Genomic DNA, 21,722 nt, shown 5'->3' on the forward strand with positions numbered 1-21,722 from the left:
ACCTCTTTTATAAATGAAATTTATTATTGGTGGTAATTTGGCGAAAAAAGTTATGATCAGCAATTTGACAAATAGTTAATAGATGGACCTCTTTGATAAATGAAATTTATTGTTGGCCGTTGGTAGAAATGTTTTAAATCCAAGTGAAAGAGTGAAAGAAAGTTAGGATAAGTGGAATTTACCGTCTTTGATAAATGAAATTTATTGTTGGTGGTTGGTAGAAATGTTTAATTAAATCCAAGTGGAAGAATGAAAGAAAGTTAGGATCAACAATTTGGCAAATACTTAACAAATGGACCTCTTTGATAAATGAAATTTATTGTTGGTGGTTAGTAGAAATGTTTTAAATTCAAGTGAAAGAGTGAAACAAAGTTAGGATCCACAATTTGGCAAATAGTTAAGTATGGAGATAAAAGATGGATCTCTTTGATAAATGGAATTTATTGTTTTCCTTAAAAGGAAAGTTCCAATTAAGATAGGTGTATTTTTCCTCCGAATCTCCAATTTTTCACCTTCTCAAGTCTTCCAATCTTGCATCTAAGTTTGCGACGAAAATTTTTGCTGTATTCTAAGATTTCTTTCTCAGGGAGAGACTCGCGTTGTTGCAGGCGATTGCCAACTCAACATCACCGTGGACTGTTCCAATGGTTCCGTCGTCGGCCAGTACTTCATTGTCAGTACTTCATTGTCAGGTACTTGGTGAAGACCATAACATAAAAGTCACTAATGGTTTTTCTTCCAAAGATGACTGTTATAACTAGAAAAATTATATATTTATAATTAGTACTTGTAATTTATTAAAAATATTTGTAACTCTCATTTAGTTTAGATTTGAATTTGTTGGACTTGTTAGGAGATTATTTCTGAAATTTATAATAAAGTAGCTTTTTAGAACAAGATAGGTTGGGTAGATTCATGTTTTATACAAAATTAGATGGAATAATATTGGTAAATTTCAAATTCCATTAATAATAATAGGTAAGGTTTGTATTCACAAAATATCTCAGAAAAAATGAGTAGATATACAAAATATTTGTAATGCTCAATATCATAGTTTATTTTGGACCTTGACATAATTTAGAGTTAGGAAATAACCAACATAAGTGCGTCTATTTTTTTAAATTATTTTATGTCATTTGCATTTACAATTTTAAACAGATGCGCACAAACTCTAAGAGTCTAAGCAAAAGAAATAATTGATTTTTTAGACAAAAAAAAAACATAGGTTTATATTTTCACAAATGAAAAAACTTGTATTACTAACAATGGAAGTTACTTTATTTTTTTGCCACATTACATATAAGTGGAAACTCAGGTGCAGTTGACTTTCATGTGAAGTTGATAGTTGGGAGCTATTAAATGATTTGACTGATTTAACTAAATTTTCAGACTCTCAACTATCAATTACATATATGTTTCAAGGGATTACGAAAGCTGTTGCACCTACCTTTGACTAGAAGTTAATTAATTTAACTGCTTTTCATGCATGGTAAAATGTAGATTATCATAGCTTTAACATATAAGTAACATTACTTCAACTAGGTTCAATAATGATGTTAATCATCATGATGCTTTTGAATTGTAAATTTAACAAAAAAAAAAAAAAGCCTACAATTCAAGTTTGCTATAACCCTTGCATTAGATATCGAAACTCATTTGTTTAGCATGTTGGTTCAAAGTTAAAAAATGATTGCTATTGATAACCAAACAACCAGCTATGGTTCCCATCTTTGAAGCAAAGCATTGAATTGAATAATCCAAGCAAGTCCACATGTAGTGTGGATATGATACAAATCAGTCATTAATTTAAACTAGTGTAGATACCAATTAACATGGAAGCTGAAATCACAAAACACTACTGCTTCCCAACACATTAATCCACTTTACATCTCCATATATATATATAGATATACATGTGCAATGAAATCTCGAACATCTGTGCACTTTTACCTGAAAATGATGGAAAAAACAGTATGAAAAAAATTGTTAAATTATTTTGAAGCTTCACTTTCCATTCTAGCCAAGACAATAAGCTTTGTTTTCTTCTAGTCCATCACTCAAAGTCGCAAACCAAAACATGTTATATTGTAAAAAAGCTTTAAAAGAAGATTAAAGAATAGAAGAAAATGAAACAAGGAAACCATATCAAATGTCCTTACTGTTTGGCGAAAGTTTTAATTTTACCTCAAATATTTTTAAGGGATTTCAATTTATCTCTCTGTTAAAGTTATGAATGAATGACAGTAAATAGAATCATAACAAAAGATACAATTTATAGATTCCAAAAACAGTTAAAGAATCAAATTTAAGTTACTACATGGCAATACAAATTAGTTCAGCATTAAGTCATAAACATCAAATAGCGGCAAAGGCAGAAACACAATTTTACCATTAACTGCATATAACTAATAACTAATTTCCTCTAAAATCAAGCTTTCATAACATTTTTCTTTTTCCCAACAGAACAGGAAAAGTAAATTCTAGAATGGAATGAAGTGGAGTAAATTGACCAACCTGAAGCTCAAACCTTGTAAAAGATGAAATCTCCGCCATTCGGGGACTTTTACTTCATTACAATCTACCTGCAGAAGATGGATGAAACAGAAGATTTCAATATCTATTTATGGATAACAGTGACATTTTTTGAGAATAACAGAGGATATTTCTTTTGAGTACAAGTACAAATTGAGAGATTTCCAACGAATGAAATAAAAAAGAATGCAAATTTTGTTGTTGGCGAATCAGATTATGAGTCCAACTAGTTAATAATATGTAAAGAAAGAGAGAACTATTTTCTTTTGAGGAAAAGGAAATTTAGGAAAAGTCTAGGGGGGCCAGCAATTTTATTGCATTTTGGCCAGCATGTAACCAGCAGAGAAAGGTGAGCCATTGGATGAAATCTCTCACCAATCTCACACCATCAAATCATCATTGATGGCTAGTTGATGGCTACCAATCACAAATGTTACTGGCCCCCTAGCATTGCTCGGAAATTTATACATGTATAATTGAATTGTGGTGGCATGAGAATCGTGAAGTTAGATGATTACCTCTTCAGAAATCTCCATTCAGAACATTTGTTCTCCATTGACTTTAATGGTGGGGATGTGGGAAAATTTAGGCCAAATTTGTTGATGCTTGTTCCTGCAGTGTTCTCCCAGCAAATGACAGTGATAAACTTTAAGTAGCAAGAGAGAGGGAGGCAGCCTTTCTCCTTCCATATTCTCCAGCTTCCAACAGTACGAAATGTGCAATTGTCGAAGAGAGGTGAGGTGAAGAAGCTTGTTGCACTCCAATGTCTCCAGATTATGGAAGCGCCATATCACAAGAGTGGTAAGGGAGGGAAGGTGAGGCAGCGAACCCATCTCTGGGTATGACTTTATGCTCTTACACCAAGAACCATTAATAATAAGACGAGTGAGGGCGTGCAAGTTGGCCATCCATGAAAGATCCCTCATTTGTTCCTCGCAAATTCCCACTTCAAGTAGTTTCAAGTTAGGTGGCAAACCACCCTCTGGCAACCTGCAAATGTTTGGGCAATACATGTGGAGAGAGTGTAAACTTGGGAGTAGACTATTCATGTCACGTGGTAATGCCTCCAACTTGGAGCATTCTATGAGGCTTAGATGAGTCAAGTTGGGTGCAGCCTGTCCTTCTCCTGCTAATGACACTAATTTGTTGCAGAAAGCAATGGAGAGACGTTGAAGAGCAGCGTATGGTGCCTCTGACATTGACACTGATTCCAGATTCCTACACCAAAATATCTCGAGATTCTTGAGATTGGGAAAGGCATCCAACAACAACGAGGTCAGTGAATCACAGCTGTCAAATATATACAGGCCTACCAAATCATACTTCTGCTGTTGTTGAAGAAGTTGCAGTTTTCTGCATTTTATGATTCTCAGATTTTGCAGAGATTTAGATGGTGGCTCTGACATTGAAATTGATTCCAGATTTGAACATCCTTTTATCTCGAGAACTTTGAGACTGGGAAAGGCATCCAACGAGAACGAGATCGAGATCAGTGATGAACACTCTGAGATTTCAATTTCTTGGACGCAACTTAGATGGTTGATGCTCATCATTGCCTTACTTGCAGCCTCCACCATAGATTCACAACCTCTGAATGATAAAGTATCCCCAGAAAGTAGCATCTCTAGACACCTTCGGTTGTCATCTTGTAGTATTTTCAGTTTGCGAACTTTTGAAACATTCATTGAGGAAGAAACAATTCTCATTAATACATGACTGAGCATATCTCCCTTTAACATTGGACAATCTGTTATTAGAAGACTCTTAAGGTGAGGAAAAGCTTTTGAGTCAGGTAAGTGCCACTCCTCCCAACATGGCATGTTATAAAATTCCAAACTCTCCAACAAGGGAAAAGGAGGAGCAATATGCAAAGAAGGGTCACCAATACCCTTGTAAAACTCCATGTCAACACACTTCAGCTGACCAAAACCTTGAATGCGCAGGGCCTTAAGAGATGGCAACTGTCCAAGTGAAGGCAGCATGCAGCAATTGTTGCAAGACTCTAGAGATACACGTGTCATAATGTTGTAAGAACAGTGCCCCAACCAATCTGGAAATATTGTACCCCTGTATCCCCTTATTCTCAACTCTTTCAAGCCATTGTGCGGTTCCAAGCTGTGGAGTATCTCTCTCTCAGTTTGTGTATTCGAAACCATATCACCACCTGAAGACCACTCCAAGTATAATTTGCTGATGAGATTCTTGTTTATCATTCTTGCATTCTCTGCTTCTTTCACGTCCACAATATTCTCCAACTTCCTAATCTTAAATGAACCTTGAAGATTTGAGAGCCCTCCTAATTCCTCCATTCCATTGTCTTTGTGCTTGCCCACCACAAAGTAATCTAAAATAGGCATGTGTTTCAATTTACTTATTCCTCTAGGCATTTCTTCCAAAGAAGTTGCCCTAAGATCAAGATGCTGTAAATTCACAAGATTATGCATGCCACTGGGCAACATGGTCAGCATAGTACATCCATTCAATATTAATGTTTGCAGATTATACAAGTTGCACAATGATTCTGGCAACCTGTTAATGTCAGTCCAAGAGAGATTCAAATAGCGTAGATGAATCAATTCACCTATTGAATCAGGTAATACATCAAGTTTATGAAAGGATAAAACTCGCAAGCATATAAACTTAGATGCTACACTTTCCATGCTAAAGAAATCATTGATATACAACGATGTCCTCAAAGATTCAAACTTCGCATTGGAGTTAAAGAATTTTGAGATTGGATGATCTAACCTTCCATGTGGGAAATATGACAAATGGCGAGTGAGAACCTTATTCTTTTCTTGTTCACCAAGCTCTTCTATTCTATAATAGAAATCTCCAGCAAGGAATATTGCCAAGTCATGCAAGAGATCATGCATCACAAATCTCTTAAAATAATACTTACTTGGTTTAAAAAACAATCTGGAAGCTAATTCTTCAAAATATTTGCAACCAACTTCTTCAAAACTCTCTCCTCTATTTGGTAGCCTTAAAAGATCTTCGGCCATCCACAGCAAAATTAATTCATCTTTACCGAAAGGATAATCTTTCGGAAACAGTGCACAATAAACAAAACAAGGCTTCAAATGTGCAGGAAGGTGAAAGTAACTAATTAACAATGCTGGAATAATCTTACTATCATTTGTAGAAAATCTCCAAATTTCACTCCTTAAGATTTTTTCCCATTCCTCAGCATCATGCCTTCTGCACAAGCAACCAAGTGTTTCTGCTGCTAATGGCAAACCGTCACACTTCCTCGCAATCCTTTTGCCTATTCCTTCTAGTGTTGGGCTCCCATTTGATTCTGGAAAAGAAGCATTGGCAGCAAACACCGACCAGCAATAGTCTTCTGATAATGGATTGAGATAGTGAGGGTGGTAATTTGTTTGGACAACTGAACCAACATCTTCCTTGCGAGTAGTTAGAAGAATAGTACTTCCCTTAACCCCATATTGAAAAGGGGCTAGAAAATCCTTCCATTGATGATGATCATTACTCCAAACATCATCCAAAACAACAAAGAACTTCTTTTCAGACAATTCTTTCTTCAAAGCATCTTGAATTGAATTGAAGCTATCAAGATCCTGAGTATTTGTAGAGATCTCTTTTACAATATTCTTTGTAGTCTCAACAATATTGAAGTTTTCCGAAACGCAAACCCATGCTTTCCGATCAAATCCCACCATCAACTCTGCATTATTGTACATCCATTGAGCCAAAGTAGTTTTACCAACACCACCCATGCCAACAATAGAGATCACAGACAGGTGATTCTCATTGTTGTCATTCAGCATCTTGATTAAGGCCTTCTGGTCATCCTCCCTGCCATACACATCCCCTTTTACAAGAGAAGTGGATGGAGTTTTCCAGGAGAAGCTAGCAGTGGAAATCTTTTCAAGCCCAAGCTTTCCTTTGCGTTTCTCAAGATCTTCTATCCTTCTAACCACCCTTTCTATCTCATTCACCATCTGCCTATCTTCAGAATTGAAGATTCTACCCAAGAGAGTGACCTTTTGAGTTGCAGCTTTGGTGCAGATGCGGTCCAGCAAGTCATCAGCAGTGTAAAGAGCATCTCGGAGACAGTTGAGCCACTCCTTCACATCATGGTTATCCAGTTGCTTGAGCTCTGCATCATCAACAAGAGCTCCAGCATCCATGAGAGCATTCCTCAGCCTCTCAACCAAGTCAGAGCTAAGCTTCTTGCCCGCAACCAAGTTGACAGCATCAGCAGAAATGAGCCTGTCCAAGACAACATTAATGAAGCCAGACAGAAAAGCTCCACCAACAAGAACTCCAGCCATGATCTCAAACAAGATCAAAGTATTCAAATTTTAAGAATAGAAGGAAAGAAATATGCTTAAAGTTTCCAGAATAGAAGGAAAGAACAATTCTTTGCAATTGCAAGTTAGGAACAAGACGTGGTATTAATCTCTGAGATAACTTAATTTAAAACAGTGGAGTAACTTTTCATTTTTATAACACTACTTTAAATGTTATTGTCATTTTGGAAGGTGCACCGTAATTGCATAAAACCTTTAATGTTTAATCATATTCCTACTTTTTGAAAGATGCAATGAGATTTCAAGATGTATAAAGTTCAAACTTTTTTTAGGACCAATGGAAATGTAGTCTTTATCAGAAAGAATCTGAATAATTTGCTTCAATATTAAGAAAACGATTTTTCAATATCAAGTTTTTAACCATCCAAACTTCCTCCAAGTTGATCTATTGCATGTTGGAAGTAAGTCTAGACTTGCTTGGCTCAAACGTAATTTATAGCCCTTTTAATCATTAACAATATTACCGAATTTATTTCTCAAACCATGCAACAAAATCAACAGCAGAAGATAATTTATTACATAGTTGATCTACTGCTTAAGTCACATTTAAATGGTTATCATTCTTATATATATTTTTTATTTACTATGGAAAATTTAGTAATATGTTATAATTATTAGAGATTTGTTATAAATGATTTGGTTTGGATTGGTTTGGGAGACTCTGACTAAAAAACCGTAGTTAACAGCGGTTTTGAGGTTAACTTAGATGCATCTAACTCAGACCTCAACTAGCATGGGCGTTGCTAGCCTAACGTGTAGGCTACACGTTGGATCTGTTATACCGTTCGGGCACACTAGAGGAAAGGGCTACCCTTAGAGGTGGAGCCGCCCTAGGTGTGTAATATTTGATTTGATTTGCCTTCTGGAATGAGAACTCACATTTCAGTTCATCCACTTAACAATTTATCTATTTGTTTGCATAATTAATTAATACGAAAGAGCAATGCTATCAATGATTATCAATAATGAACAAAATTGGAAGAGGAAGAAGAAAAGGGAGAAACTTTACCCTCTGCAGCAACCATTTTTGGCGCAACATTTCTTGACACCGTTGCACATAGTTCCCGGCCATTGCAACGACAACGCGAAATAATCGAACTCTCTCTGCTTCTTCCCTAATCCTCCTCCAACTACGCTTTCAATTTCATCCAAATCTTCTTCCATCACCGAGAAGCCACTATCGGCGGTGACAACCACCGCGGCGGCGGCGGCGAGGAGCAGAAGGAGAAGAAAAGCTCGATCGGAGGAGCGAGTCATCGTCAATGGCGAAAATATAATTTTCAAGGTAAACTCTGTATTGTCTCGTGTGGGTTATAGATGTAATGTTTGTTTACTGAGTTGCAAAACTCACCCTATTATATTCCCATGTTTTTCAGATACAGGAGTCATTCCAGGTTCCATTCCACCTGCCTCTCAGTAGATCTTAGTCACTTTGGTGAGCCCTTCTTCTTTCCAAGGGCTAAGTAATTATGTAATGGAACCTTTACTCAAAATTTAGATTATGTCAATGCTCCATATATCACAGGCAGGATCCTCGTGTGGGTTATGTTATTTTGAATCTTGAACTGTTTAGGTAGTAATTATGATTTGGTTATGTATGACTTATAAATTTAACCATATACTCTAGTTATCAACTTGATATATATATATTATGCGTATTTTGGATATACTTGATGGTGGATATGATTGGAATGTGTTGTTGTTGTTGTTGTCCTTGGAAATGGATATTTATTATTGATACAGGAAATTAATATTTATGTTGGTAAGGTCCTAGAAACAGAGGAGATTCTATCCGTTTTTCTGAAAATTTGGTCGTTTGGCTTGCTGAGGAACTTGTCCCTTGAGCGTCAGTCATGGCTTGGTCCGGGCCATGACATAAATACATCCATAACATTAGGAGTTTGTTCGGTAACTATCTTATCTGACTCCATAGTCTCAATATATCTGCATCTGTCTTAAGAAACAGTATAAGAAACATTTGGACTAATCTGGTATTAACATACACACTAAAAAAAAATCCACACCAAAACAATCTTACATACACACTAATAAAAAATCTTACCTACCACATAACTAATCTGGTAGTAACATACATGAATATGTGCTTTTGGAAACAGCCTTCTTTTTTATTTTATTTCAGTAATTTTGGGATATGGTGCACAAATACTCATTTTATTATCATTGAATCTTAGTATGATCTTGAATCTTAGTATGATCTTTATTTTTTATGTTTAAATTTGTAGTGTTCATCTTTGGAATATAATGAACAAATATTTATTTTACCATTGATCGCTCATGTATTAATGCATTGGATATCAACGATAAAACAACAAAGAAATATACAAATAAAAAGAAAAAGAAAATTTATGATTTGATGTGAATTGATATTCACAACTCCTCCACCTGTTATGCTTCTTCATGCTAATAGCAACTTTATCATCTTTTCTCCCCATGTGCTATGACTAATTTTCATAATGGCAGCCGTTATCTTTCAATCTTATTTTTTCTTTGGAAAAACAAAAGTAAAGGTGGAAAATGATTCTTCATTTCTTTTGCTTGTTTTGACTAAAACTAGCATTTAAGATCCATTCCAGAACTGCAATGCTCTCAGGACAATTGCTGCTTGATCTTCAAAGTATTTCCTGAAACACAAATTATATATATACATTTCAAAACTAAATGTTTGTCATAATGTCCTCACAATAACCACAGACACACTTATGTGAAAACCTCATTAACACAATGTTGGATTATTGGTTTGATTTTAGAGTTTGCAGTGAAAAGAAATGACACCCAAAAACAGGAAGTCAAAACAGAACTAGAGCAATTATAAAGAAACTAAAGTGATTGATGGTTATAATACTGCAAGTTATAAAAGGAAAATTTTTTCCATACACATAATACCCTGACTTTACATAACAATAACCCCGTATATTTGTAGCTATCCTCTTCAATTTAGTCCAAAAAGATCAAATATTCTATGACTGCTTTTTCTTGAATCAATTGAATCCCACTGCAGGTTAATATATGTACAAAATGCACATACCAAGATAAAGATCAATGAGTGAAGTTGATAGGAATGAAATTGCTCCTGATGGCATCACCAGAACTTCACCTTCTAATGACTATTTCAGGTACAGGATTGTCAACTTTAAATGTGGAAAGCATATTCTTGAATCCTGTCCGCATTAGCTACATACCTTCATCACCTTGTGATTATGTATCAAAATCCAGAAAGGAAGAAATAGTTATTATTACAGAACCATTTCTCTTAATATTAGAAATAGTTTATTATAGGCATCTAATACTATTCATTTTATGTAATGATTCAAACTGTGGTTTAAAAAAAAACGACTACATAACAATAACTTGATCCTTCTATCTTGAAAGCTTATATAGCTCATGCATGCTGATTCCTTTTATTATTCCTATATGAATCTTGCAGCACAACAACTGGCTCTGATCATAAAGAATTGACAAAGACAGGAACACCATTTTATAACTCTTTTCTTTCCCCAAATTAAGCTATTATTTTGTTTTTTCTCTGTGCGAAACAGCAAAAATAAAATTATAGAGAGGAATAGAGAAACATACCAACAAAAACAGAAGCTTTTCACTAAGAAGTGCCACTCCAACTTTGTCCATCATGTCTTCCTTTTCTATCTTGTTCATTCTAGTGTAGATACTAACATGAAGCCAAACTCAGTAAACACAACTTCTGGTAACTAATTTTCAAACTCACTACTTCAAAAGTCATCTAAACCCATGAATCTAATTGGATGACCATGTAAATCAACCTCTTTGCTTAATACATCTAAAAATATTCTTAAATGTTGGATACACAATAAAGATATTCACTGTCTTTCAATTTTTGTTTCATGTTAATTCTTATCTTCTTTTGTAAAGGTGATTTTATCGAAAAATATGAAGGTTAATAAGTATTACAGATAGCAACGAGCCAATGAATTTGTTAGAGAAACAAAAGATATTTCTTGAACTACAACTGCAAGCTGAGAGCTTCCCTAATAAATGAAAGAAAAGAATGCATATTTTCCAGTTGGAATACGAGTTCAACTAGTTAATAATTTTTTTCACTTGAAGGAAATGGAAATTTATGCATGTGTGAATTTACATGTGGTAGCATGACAAACATGAAGGTTAGATTATTACTTGCTCATAAATCTCTCTTCAGAAAATTCGTCGGCCGTCAACTTGAATGGTGGGTATGTTTTAAAAAAAAAAGGAAATGACAAACATGAGAGATTAGAAAATTACCTACTCAGAATCTGTATCGGAGAAGTTTTCGGCTTCAATGGTGGGGATGTGGGAAATTTTGGGCCAGATTAGTTGATGCTTGTTCTCGCAGTGTTCTCCCAGCAAACCACAATAATAAAGTTCAAGTCGCAAGAGAGAGGGAGGCAGCTTTTCTCCTTCCATATTCTCCAGCTTGTTGCAGAATGAAATGTGTAGTTGTTGAAGGGAGGTGAGGCGGAGAAGCTCGTTGCACTCCAATGTCTCCAGATTATCGAACCGGTATATCACAAGAGTGGTAAGGGAGGGAAGGTGAGGCAGCGAACCCACCTCTGGGTATGACTTTATGTTGTTGCAGTAATCACCATAAATGGTAAGATGAGTGAGGGCGTGCAAGTTGCCCATCCATGATAGATCCCTCATTTGTTGCTCGCCAATTTCCACATGAAGCTCTTTCAAGTTAGGCGGCAAACCACCCTCTGGCAACCTGCAAATGTTTGGGCAACCCTCTATCTGGAGAGAGTGTAAACTTGGGAGTAGACTCTTCATGTCACGTGGTAATGCCTCCAACTTTGAGCAATTTGTGACTTGAAGATGAGTCAAGTTAGGTGCAGCCAGTCCTTCTCCTGCAAATGACACTAATTCAGGGCATTCATAGATGATGACACGTTGAAGAGCAGCAAGTGGTGCCTCTGACGTTGACACTGATTCCAGATTCCTACATTCTCTTATCTCGAGATTCTTGAGATTGGGAAAGACATCCAACGACAAGGAGGTCAGTGAATCACACCTGTCTTGTATTTGTAGCTCTACCAAATCATATTTCTGCTGTTGTTGTTGAAGAAATTCCAGTTTTCTGCAATGACTTATCTCCAGATGAGTCAAGTTGGGTGCAGCCAGTCCTTCTCCTGCAAATGACACTAATTCAGGGCAGCATATAGTAAGATGAGTCAAGTTGGGTGCAGCCAGTCCTTCTCCTGCAAATGACACTAATTTGTCGCAACTAGAGATAGTAAGATGAGTCAAGTTGGGTGCAGCCAATCCTTCTCCTGCAAATGACACTAATTTCGAGCACCTAAAGATGGTGACTTCTTTAAGAGCAGCGTGTGGTGCCTCTGACATTGACACTGATTCCAGGTTCCTACAATTATATATCTTGAGATTCTTGAGATTGGGAAAGACATCCAATGACAAGGAGGTCAGTGAATCACAGCTGGAATCTATTTGTAGCTCTACCAAATCATACTTCTGCTGTTGTTGTTGAAGAAATTCCAGTTGTCTGCAATGCAAGATTCTCAGATTTTGCAGAGATTTAGGTGGTGGCTCTGACATTGACACTGATTCCAGATTTAAACACCCTTTTATCTCGAGAACTTTGAGACTGGGAAAGGCATCCAACGAAAACGAGATCAGTGATGAACACTCTGAGATTTCTATTTCTTGGAGGCAACTTAGATGGTTGATGCTCATCATTGCCTTAATTGCAGACTCCACCATAGATTCACAACCGCTAAATGATAAAATATCCGCCGAGAATAGCATCTGTAGAAACCTTCCTTTGTCATCTTGTCTTATTTCCAGTTTGCGAACTTCTGAAACATCCATTGAGGAAGAAACAATTCTCACTAATACATGATTGAGCATATCTCCCTTTAACATTGGACAATCTATTATTTGAAGAGTCTTAAGCTGAGGAAAAGCTTTTGAGTCAGGTAAGTGCCACTCCTCCCAACATGCCATTTTATCAAATTTCAAACTCTCCAACAAGGGAAAAGGAGGAGCAATATGCAATGCTGTAGGATTGCCTTCATTCTTGTAAAACTCAATTCCAATGCTTCTGAGCTGACCGAAATCTTGAATGTGCAGGTCCTTAAGAGATGGTAGCTGTCCAAGTGAAGGCAGCATGCAACAGTTCATGCAACACTCCAACGATACATGTGTCATATTGCTGTAGGAAGAATGCCCTAACCAATCTGCAAACCTTGTACCCCTGTATCCCCTTATTCTCAACTCTTTCAAGCCATTGTGCGGTTCTAAGCTGTGGAGTATCTCTCTTTCAGTTTGTGTATCTGAAACCATATCACCACCTGAAGACCACTCCAAGAATAATTTGCTGATGAGATTCTTGTTTATCATTCTTGCATTCTCTGCTTCTTTCACGTCCACAATATTCTCTAACTTCCTAATCCAAAATGAACCTTGAAGATTTGAGAGCCCTCCTAATTCCTGGATTCCATTATATTCATGCTTTCCCACAATAAAGAAATATAAAACACGCAAGTGTTTCAATTTGCTTATTCCTCCAGGCATTTCTTCCAAAGAAGTTCCCCTAAGATCAAGATGCCGTAAATTCACAAGATTATGCATGCCACTGGGCAACATGGTCAGCTTAGTACATCCATACAATATTAATGTTTGTAGATTATACAAGTTGCACAACGATTCCGGCAACCTATTAATGTTACACCAAGAGAGATTCAAATACCGTAGATGAATCAATTCACCCATTGATTCAGGTAATACATCAAGTTTATGAAAGGATAAAACTCTCAAGTATTTAAACTTTGATTCTCTGTTTTCCATGCTGAACAAATCATCGATGTACAACGATGTCCTCAAAGATTTCAATTTCACAATGGAATTAAAGTCTTTTGAGATTAGATGACCTAAGCTTTGACGTGAAAATTGTGAAAAATAGATTGGATTACTTAACCTTCCAAGTGGGAAATGTGACAAATGACGAGTGAGAGCCTTCTTCTTTTCTTGTTCACCAAGCTCTTCTATTCTACCATAGAAGTCTCCAGCAAGGAATATTGCCAAGTCATGCAAGAGATCATGCATCTTATGAAAACACCATTCTTGTTTAAAAAATAACCTTGAAGCTAATTCTTCAAAACACTTGCAACCAACCTCTTCTAAACTCTCTCCTCTCTTTGGTAACCTTAAAAGATCTTCAGCCATCCACAGCAAAACTAGTTCATTTTTCTCAAACTTATGATCTTTGGGAAACAAGGAACAATAAACGAAACAACGCTTCAAGTAAGAAGGTAGGTGGAAGTAGCTTATTAACAATGCTGGAATAATTTTACTATCTTTCATGGGAAATTCCCAGATGGCACTCCTTAAAATAGCTTTCCATTCTTCAGCATCATCCTCTCCTTGCAACAAGCGCCCAAGTGTTTCTACAGCTAATGGCAAGCCCTTACACTTGTTGACAATCTGTCTACCGATATTCTCTAGCATTGGGTTCCCATTTGACTCCGGAAAACATGCATTGGCTGCAAACAATAACCAACAAGAATCTTGCGACAACTCATTAAGAAAGTAGGAGGAACATGTCTGAACGACTGAAGCAACTTCTTTAATGCGAGTTGTAATAAGAATTGTACTACCCTTAGCCCCACAGTGAAAAGGAGTTATAAATTGCTTCCACTTATGGGCATCATCGCTCCAGACATCGTCTAGAACAATGAAGAACTTCTTTGCTGACAAGACTTCCTGCAGTTTATTTTGTAGCGAATTTAAAGTCCCAAGGGCACAAGAATTTTTAGTAATGTCCTCAATGGTTTTCTTTGTAATATCAGCAACATCAAATGTTTCAGAGATGCAGACCCATGCTTTCGGATCAAATCCTTCCACGACACTGTACACCCATTTGGCTAAGGTTGTTTTACCAACCCCACCCATGCCAACAACAGGAATCACAGATAACTGAGATTCACTGTTGTCATTTATTGTTTTGATTAGAGCTTGTTGATCATGCTCCCTGCCATATATGTTCCCTTCCATCAGACATGTGGTTTCTCGCCATGATGACGATGATGATGATGACAAGTTATTATCCTTAGTAGTCTTTTGAAGACCAAGGATATCTTTTTGACTTGCAAGAAATTCTATTCTTGCAACCACCCCTTCCATGTTATCTACCATCTTCCTATGTCGGTTGAGGAAGAAACTAGGCAACAAAGAATATACCTCCTTTTGCGTGGCGGCTTTGGTGAGTACAGCGTCCAGAAAGTCATCAGCATCATAAACAGCATCTCTCAGACTGTTGAGCCAACCCTCACACGATCGTCGCCCAGTTGCTTGTGCTCAGCATCATCAAGCACAGCTTCAGCAGCATACAGAGAAATTTTCAGCCTCTCAACCAAGCCAGGGTCAAGCTTCTTGCCCAAGACCTGGTTGACCGTATCCATTGTGAGCAACCTTTCAAAGACAACATTAATGAAGCCATTAAGGAAAGCTCCACTAGCCATGATATGATCTCAAACAAGTGATGAGAATTCGGGTATGAAGGAGAGTAAAAATGCAGATTTTGCAGGGTTTGTAACTGAACTGTGTGTAGGTGTATGAAAGCTTATTGTGAAGTAATAGTTGTCAATAATTTGATGGCAAAAGGACAAAGACTGTTGACTCAATAAAAAAGTTGGTCTCCTTAATTAGTGGGAGTGTGTTGCTGGTTCTGTACTAATTTTATGTATTTGGAAGGAACGTAATTTTCATTTTTGCCTTTAATTCTTACTGTTTGTTACCTTTTATTTATTTATTGTTTCAAAACTGGCATCATTATTTTTGCCTTTGATGTCAGATACATTATCATAATGAGATTGAGGGTCATGGTAAAATAATGATGCAGATGCAGTGCAATTGCTTTCCTCCTTCCAAGTTCCAATAATTCAGCTTCATTCACTGTATTCCCTTTTTGATTGTGTCATGCTCCTTACTTGTTAGCTGAAGGACATTGACTTCAAGTTGTCTAAACATCTCTGTCCTCTGTACATGGAAAAATTGTATGAATCCAGTTATTTGAATTGCCTAGCTTCTTGCTGGCTCACACTAACTTTGTCCTTCATTCTAATTTATTTGATGAATGCAACATGATTATGTCTTGTTGACAGTTTCAATTAATGTCTTATCTCGTGACTTTTGGGACCAGGCTCAATAGTACTGCTAATCTTCTATACTAAATTACTAATCTCTCTCAAATGCATCAAATCACATTAGTTATGTTATATAGCATGTTAGTTACTACTTAGTATTAAATTAAGAGTTATGCTACTATTTCAACTATTACAAGTGATTATCAAGCAAAATTATTGATTCAGAGTTGGATTCCAGAGCTTCAACCACCCCACAATCTTCTAAAAAAATTCATAATTTTGTGTTTTTTTTTTACTTTCAATTTGTTTATGCTCAAAACAAAATAATGTCCTCTTTCAGAGATACTCCTAAATAAATTACACTATCAATTTTGAAGAGAATAATGTCTAGAGCATGAGCGTATTTTGTTTTCTGAAGTACTGTTTTAATTGCTGAGCCATTCCCTTATCTATTCTATTCTTAATATATAAAAGTAGGTACATAGGTTTATCCACATTGCTTCTAAGTTATTTCTCTTCTTCTACTAACGCCATGTCAGCACCAACGCTTACTTGGCAAAATTTTAGAATCCACCACTCAAATCTTACCAAATTAACTTTTATTTTCACATAAAAAAACACAAAAAACAACTAAAAAACACAATAAAAACCAACAAATTAACTTTTTCCAAATCAATCCTTATTTCTAAAACAACAAAAACACAAATTAACATTTACCCCAACAAAAAGTTCTCAAAACCAAAGAGCTTATTACCTTTCTCAAACCCTCACCCTTTTAGCACCTCTCCGTACCAAGATCCTATTTCCTCCATCCTCTTCCGGTCCCATGAGCCATTGTTTTTTCCTCAAAACAAATTGTACATCGCAATGTCCATCTCCGGCAGAGCCGCATTGCATAAATTGCAGAAACCAGGACAAACTCCATTCCTCCTCTTGCGGTTTCCCTGCCAGAGCTCGATTCTGGGTCTCAGACCAACGTCACCATTCGGTGCCGCCAACGTAGGAAATTTGTCTCAGGTATCTTCCTAAAGATTTTCAACTTTGTCGTTTACTCTTCTCATTGTTCAATATCATTTTCAATAACCCTATTTATTTGTTATAAATAATAACATTTTAATTGTGAACTCATTGCAAGTAACACAAGTTTATCTATTCCTCTTTTGTAAACGGTTCTGTCCAACACTCACAACCAAAATTAATGTGCATTTAAAATTATTGCTCCCTATATACTATCGATTGCAATATTTCATCATCAAATTATAAATTGTTATTTTACATGTGGAGTACTTCTTCCACAATTTACATTTACGTGTTCCTCTTTTTCAAATTGTTATTCCACATGTGCAGTATTGCTTCCACAATTTACTTAGAATGGATTATCATTCTTTGACCATGTCTTATTCTCTTTGTTGTAGAAGAATTTGAAGTGGTAATGACAGACCGGAAGAGTTAATACTTAATACCCAAAATTGTTAGATGAAAATCAACCAATCACTATTTAGTAAAATGTTTTAAAAAAATTAAAACAAAAAACTCTTATCTATTATTATTCAATTGAAACATCAAGTACTAATTAAATGCAATAAACATACATTAAAAGTGTCATAATAATAATTATTATAAAAAATTTCAGTTACAAATATTCAAATTCTATAACTTATACATATTAAGACTCTTACTACTCTTCATTTCTTAATCTCTTATACTAATTGTCAAAAATTCCTTAAATTTGATATAACATTTTTATATATTTTTCATTCTCATTCATTTATTTTTTTTCATTATTTACAAACAAAAAAACAGCAAGAAAAGACAAAGGGTAGCCATTAATGCAAATCGAAAAATAAAAAAAAAATGCAGTTTTGTATAACTCTAATATAAATAATCTATGTCTTTTTTAAAAATAAATAAATTCAAAATCTATTTATAATATGTTCTCTAAAATATTTTTAATATAACATTTATTAAAATATACTATATAGTATAAATAATCTACCTCTCCGCGCATTGCGCGGGTCTCACTCTAGTTGGTTTTAATTTGCTGAACTTCATTGATAAGAACATTAGATCATGGTATTATCGGTCTAACTAATATATTCTAAGACAAGATTTCATCTTGAATAATTTTACATGTAAGAATAATATATTCATTCTGATCCTATGCAGCTTAGTATATGTAGTTATTACAAACTGCACATATCAGGATTTATTCATGGTATGCCTATTTTTATTTTATTAAAAAAAAGAAAAGAAAAAGAAGAAGAATAAAGAAATTCACCAATAAATAAAGTTGATAGAAACTAAATTGTCTTCTATGGCATGAACACAAGTTGACCTTCTAATTACATTAGCTATATCTTCATCAGGTTTGGAAAACAATTTGATAAAACAAGTTATACAAGGCACTAGATGAGTGTAGAATTCAACTCAACGGTTATAAATCTAGCAAGCAGTTGAAGGCAAAAATCCCAACCTATTCTTTTAGTTCTAGCTGATGATAAGGATAGATACTGTAAAAATGTTGACACATATATATCTGCATACAAACAAGACAAGGAAGAAATAGTTATTATTAATCCCCTATTTTTAGTATTAGAAATAGCTTATATAGGCTTCTACTTTTAATATTATCTCATGATTCAATCTATGGTTAAAAAAGACTACACAACAATAACTTGATCCTTTTATTTTGAAAGCATTATACACCTCATGCAGATTCCTTTTATTGTCCTACTGACTGATGAAAAAGCTATCAGACATTCTGCAATCATCTGTTTAATAGACCTGTTTAATTTGCTATGTACCATGAATTTGGTTAAGCATAAATATAAAGATTTGACAAAGACAGGATCACCATTTTGTAAATGATTTCTTTCCACAAATCAAGCTGTAATTTTTTTTTTTTCAAAATAGAAAAAGATAAAATTATGGAAAGCGACAGAGTAATGATACCAACAACAAAACCTTTTAACTGCTACTCCAACTTTCTCCATCATTTCTTCATTTCTTATACATTGCTTCTGGTTCTGACATATCAATCCAATTTACCATCTCAAATGAACTTCGAATTGAATGAAGACAACAAAGATATGATTACCAACCTTAACTTGTTTTTAAAATGCAAAAATCTTGTAATTCTAGATAAGCATAAACTGCGTTCCTTTCAGTGTGATAATTAGTAAACAAGTTGAATAATTTGATTGATTTTTCACCTTATTTTCATATTAGTATAAACTAAAAAAAATCAATGGAAGACGATAAAGTAATATTAAATTAAAAATTTCAAAAGGACATGATCACATGATATACTTTTCCTAGACTAAGAGAATCCATATAGTTGACAAGAAAACTTTCAATTTTTTTTGGTTGATTATATATGAATAGAAGAGTAAGGTTAAAAATGTAGGCAATGACATAATAAGATATATAGTTATCCAATGTCTAAACAATTTAAATAATATCATAAGAAAAGAAAATTTTTTAATCAAATATAATAGTCATATTATACTTAAGAATTAGAGAAATAACCAACATATATGAGTCTCATTTCTATTAATTATTTTATGTCATACGCATTTTATAATTTTGCACGAATGCGCACAAACTCTAAGCAAAAGAATAATGGATTTTTTATTAGACATAAAAAAACAAAAAACATAGATTTATATTTACACAAATGAAAAAACTTGTATTACTAACAATGGAAGTTACTTTATTTTTGTCATATATGTTTACAGGGGATTATGAAAGCTGTATGTTGCACCTACCTTTGATTAGAAGTTAATTAAATTAACTGTTTCATGCTTGGTAAGATGTAGATTATCATAGCTTTAACATATAAGTAACACTACTTCAGCTGGCTTCAATAATGATGTTAATCATCATCATGCCTTTGAATTATAAATTTAACACAAAAAAAAAAAGAAGAAAAAGAAAGAAAAAGCCTACAATTCAAGTTTGTTACAACCCTTGCATTAGATACCGAAACTCATTTGTTTAGCATATTGGTTCAAAGTTCAAACATGACTGCTATTGATAACCAAACAACCATCTATGGTTCCTATCTTTGAAGCAAAACATTGAATTGAATAATCCAAACAACTCCACATATAGTGTGGAAATGAATCATATGATACACATCCGTCATTAATTTAAACTAGTATAGACACCAATTAAAATGAAATTGAAATCAGAAAACACTACTGCTTTCCAACACATTAATCCAGTTCACATCTCCATATATATAGATATACATGTGCAATGAAATCTCTAACATCTGTGAACTTTTACCTGCAAAAAAGATGGCAAAAACAGAAGGAAAAAAAGTTGTTAAATTATTTTGAAGCTTCACTTTCCATTTCAGGCAAGACAATAAGTTTTATTTTCTTTTAGCCTATGACTCAAAGTTGCAAACAGCATCATGTTCTGTTATATTGTAAAAAAAATTTAAAAGAAGATTAAAGAATAGAAGAAAAGGAGACAAGGAAAACCATATAAAAGAATGTCTCTTATGTTTGGCGAAAGTTTTAATTTTACCTTGAATATTTTCAAAGGATTTCAATTTATCTCTCTGCTAAAATTATGAATGATCAACAGTAAAATAGCATCTTAACAAAAAGTGGAATCTATAGATTCGAAAAACAGAAAAAGAATCAAATTGAAGTTACTATATGGCAATACCAATAAGTTCATCATAAATATCAAACAGTGGCAAGGGCAGAAACACAATTTTACTATTCAGTGCATATAACTAAATCAAGGTTTCATAACATTTTTCTTTTTCCCAACAGAACTGGAAAAGTAAATTCTAGAATGGAATGGAGTGGTGTAAATTTACCAGCCTGAAGCTAAAATATTGTATAAGATGAAATCTCCACCATTGGGCACTTATACTTCATTACAATCTACCTGCAGAAGATGGATAAAGACAGTAAATTTCATTTATAGATTATGTAAAGAAATTCTCAAATGTCGGATACACAATATATATATATATATATATTTTTTTTTCCCTGTCTTTGAATTTATAAGAATGACTCTTTTTTGAGAATAACAAAGGATATTTCTTTTGAGTACAACTACAAAGTGAGAGGTTTCCCAATGAATGAAAAAAAAAGAATGCAAATTTATATCAGTCCAACTAGTTAATAATGTCTAAAGAAAGAGGGAGGTATTTGTATTTTCTTTTGACGAAAAGGAAATTTATGCATGTATAATTGAATTGTGGTGGCATAAGAACCGTGAAGTTAGATAATTACCTGCTCAGAAATCTCTATTCAGAAAATTTGTTCTAAATCGACTTGGATGGTGGGAATGTTGGAAATTTTGGGCCAGATTAGTTGATGCTTGTTCTTGCAGTGTTCTCCCAGCAAACCACAGTATTCCATTTTGAGTAGCAAGAGAGAGGGAGGCAGCTTTTCTCCTTCCATATTCTCCAGCTTTGGACACCAATGAATGTGTAGTTGTTGAAGGGAGGTGAGGCGGAGAAGCTCGTTGCACTCCAATGTCTCCAGATTATTGAACCCAAATATCTCAAGAGTGGTAAGGGAGGGAAGGTGAGGCAGTGAACCCACCTCTGGGTATGACTTTATGTTCTTACACCCATTAATAGTAAGATGCGTGAGGGCGTGCAAGTTGGACATCCATGATAGATCCCTCATTTGTTGCTCGCAAATTCCCACTTCAAGTTCTTTCAAGTTAGGCGGCAAACCACCCTCTGCGA

The 21,722-nt window shown here is 34.8% G+C and overlaps 3 protein-coding genes and 2 long non-coding RNA genes across 10 annotated transcripts in view; 2 read left to right on the forward strand and 3 right to left on the reverse strand.

Annotated features, from left to right (window-relative positions):
- Nucleotides 1,735–21,618, reverse strand: LOC107621808 (putative disease resistance protein At3g14460). 5 transcript variants are annotated; one of them, XM_021114689.1, is made up of 6 exons: nucleotides 10,464–11,048; nucleotides 9,916–10,078; nucleotides 9,273–9,511; nucleotides 3,051–6,768; nucleotides 2,515–2,582; nucleotides 1,735–1,950 (listed from the first exon to the last, which is right to left on the reverse strand). In XM_021114689.1, the coding sequence occupies exons 3-4, from the start codon at nucleotides 9,320–9,322 to the stop codon at nucleotides 3,069–3,071; spliced, it is 3,750 nt and encodes a 1,249-aa protein (XP_020970348.1). In that variant the 5' UTR covers nucleotides 9,323–9,511; nucleotides 9,916–10,078; nucleotides 10,464–11,048; the 3' UTR covers nucleotides 1,735–1,950; nucleotides 2,515–2,582; nucleotides 3,051–3,068. The 5 variants fall into 5 exon arrangements, with proteins under 5 accessions (XP_020970348.1, XP_020970346.1, XP_020970350.1 ...); XM_021114687.1 differs by lacking the exons at nucleotides 9,916–10,078; nucleotides 10,464–11,048 and adding an exon at nucleotides 21,259–21,618; XM_021114691.1 differs by lacking the exon at nucleotides 10,464–11,048 and having other exon boundaries at nucleotides 9,916–10,301.
- Nucleotides 5,059–13,792, forward strand: LOC110268525. Its single transcript, XR_002356569.1, has 2 exons — nucleotides 5,059–5,125; nucleotides 13,637–13,792. It is a non-coding gene; the product is annotated as an uncharacterized LOC110268525 (long non-coding RNA).
- The window catches only part of LOC107626558 (putative disease resistance protein At3g14460), a 51,686-nt gene continuing 41,196 nt past the window's right edge, over nucleotides 11,233–21,722 (reverse strand). For both annotated transcript variants that reach the window (XM_016329462.2, XM_021114719.1), the window contains one exon: nucleotides 11,233–11,607. In XM_016329462.2, coding sequence (XP_016184948.2) covers nucleotides 11,576–11,607 — 32 coding nt within the window. In that variant the 3' untranslated portion in view covers nucleotides 11,233–11,575. The remainder of the gene's footprint in view (nucleotides 11,608–21,722) is intronic.
- On the forward strand, nucleotides 11,607–13,255 carry LOC110268519. Its single transcript, XR_002356558.1, has 2 exons — nucleotides 11,607–12,832; nucleotides 12,987–13,255. It is a non-coding gene; the product is annotated as an uncharacterized LOC110268519 (long non-coding RNA).
- The window catches only part of LOC107626561 (putative disease resistance protein At3g14460), a 60,081-nt gene continuing 58,320 nt past the window's right edge, over nucleotides 19,962–21,722 (reverse strand). The window contains exons 4-5 of the transcript XR_002356533.1: nucleotides 20,838–20,908; nucleotides 19,962–20,290 (exon numbers count right to left, since the gene is read on the reverse strand). The gene's annotated coding sequence lies outside the window, so the exon portion shown is untranslated. The remainder of the gene's footprint in view (nucleotides 20,291–20,837; nucleotides 20,909–21,722) is intronic.

Source organism: Arachis ipaensis, chromosome B02 (genome assembly GCF_000816755.2).
Source record: "Arachis ipaensis cultivar K30076 chromosome B02, Araip1.1, whole genome shotgun sequence".
NCBI lineage: Eukaryota > Viridiplantae > Streptophyta > Magnoliopsida > Fabales > Fabaceae > Arachis > Arachis ipaensis.

Bases quoted from the DNA above. Each gene is read 5' to 3' on its own strand.
- LOC107621808 (XM_021114684.1), bottom strand. From the start codon at position 6,830: ATGGCTGGAGTTCTTGTTGGTGGAGCTTTTCTGTCTGGCTTCATTAAT.